General features: G+C 51.7%; 1 protein-coding gene across 1 annotated transcript; it reads left to right on the top strand.

The window, feature by feature from the left end:
• Nucleotides 1-234: 234 nt before the first annotated feature.
• On the top strand, nucleotides 235-564 carry H257_19558 (hypothetical protein; the record flags this gene model as incomplete). The annotated part of the gene is made up of 1 exon (XM_009848696.1): nucleotides 235-564. The coding sequence occupies one exon, from the start codon at nucleotides 235-237 to the stop codon at nucleotides 562-564; it is 330 nt and encodes a 109-aa protein (XP_009846998.1).
• Between the last annotated feature and the right edge of the window lie 352 nt (nucleotides 565-916).

The following is a 916-nucleotide window of genomic DNA, read 5'->3' as shown; positions in this document are numbered from 1 at the left end:
TTACTGTATCCCTTGTCACCATCCGATTGTTGATTACCCTGGGCCACGCAGTGTATGCCAACAATTCGGATGTAATACAATTCCCTTTTTAAGTACCTTGATGCGCAGCCGCATCACTGGAGATTCTATCTCACCACATGAGTTGACAGGTGGCGTCTGTTCTGTGGTTTTCAGCAAAATTTATGTGGCAGGAATGTGAACTCTGCGCACTACCACCTGTTGAAGAACAGAATCATGATTCCCGCTGCCTACTTGCAACCCCCGTTCTTCGATGGCAAGGCGGACCCGTCCGCCAACTATGGCGCGATTGGCGTTGTCATCGGCCACGAAATCACCCACGGCTTCGAGAACCGTGGCAGCAAATACGACGCCGACGGCAAAAAGAAAACGTGGTGGAAGGAAACCACGGCGAAACTATTCAGCGAAAACTCCGAGTGCTTCGTCCAGCAGTATGGGTCCATGGACGTCAAAAGCGAGCTCACGGGGGATTTGCTCGGCAAGTTGGACTGCAATTTGGCATTGCGGGAAACACTCGCTGACAATGGGGGCGTCAACACTGCGTAACGGGCGTACCCCATCTTGCATAAACCAAAAGTTTGAACGGTTGATCTGCAGCTGATGATTGGACGGCGTTTCGACGTAATCATCAGAGTTCTGGCAACTCTGGAGAAAGGCCCCCGTATACCCCCCGCTTCTCTGTCAGTAACTACGAAAATGTCAGTGGAATCTGATCAAAACCGGTACAGCTCCAACCACTTCGGGCGGTTTAAGTTGCTTTTGAAGGGCTATGGTGTCCTTCAGATTGCTGCACTTAAGGTGCGTGGCACCAGCAAGCCCACAGCGAACGGTTCGAGTACTGACCTCGAATGGTCTAGGCTCGGGTGCTTTGCTTGCTGAGCTACCCGTTCAAGCTGAA

This window comes from Aphanomyces astaci, assembly GCF_000520075.1.
Source record: "Aphanomyces astaci strain APO3 unplaced genomic scaffold supercont1.789, whole genome shotgun sequence".
In the NCBI taxonomy this organism is placed as follows: domain Eukaryota; phylum Oomycota; class Saprolegniomycetes; order Saprolegniales; family Verrucalvaceae; genus Aphanomyces; species Aphanomyces astaci.
The sequence above is the reverse complement of the archived record's forward strand: the minus strand, read 5'-3'. Positions and strand labels throughout refer to the sequence as shown.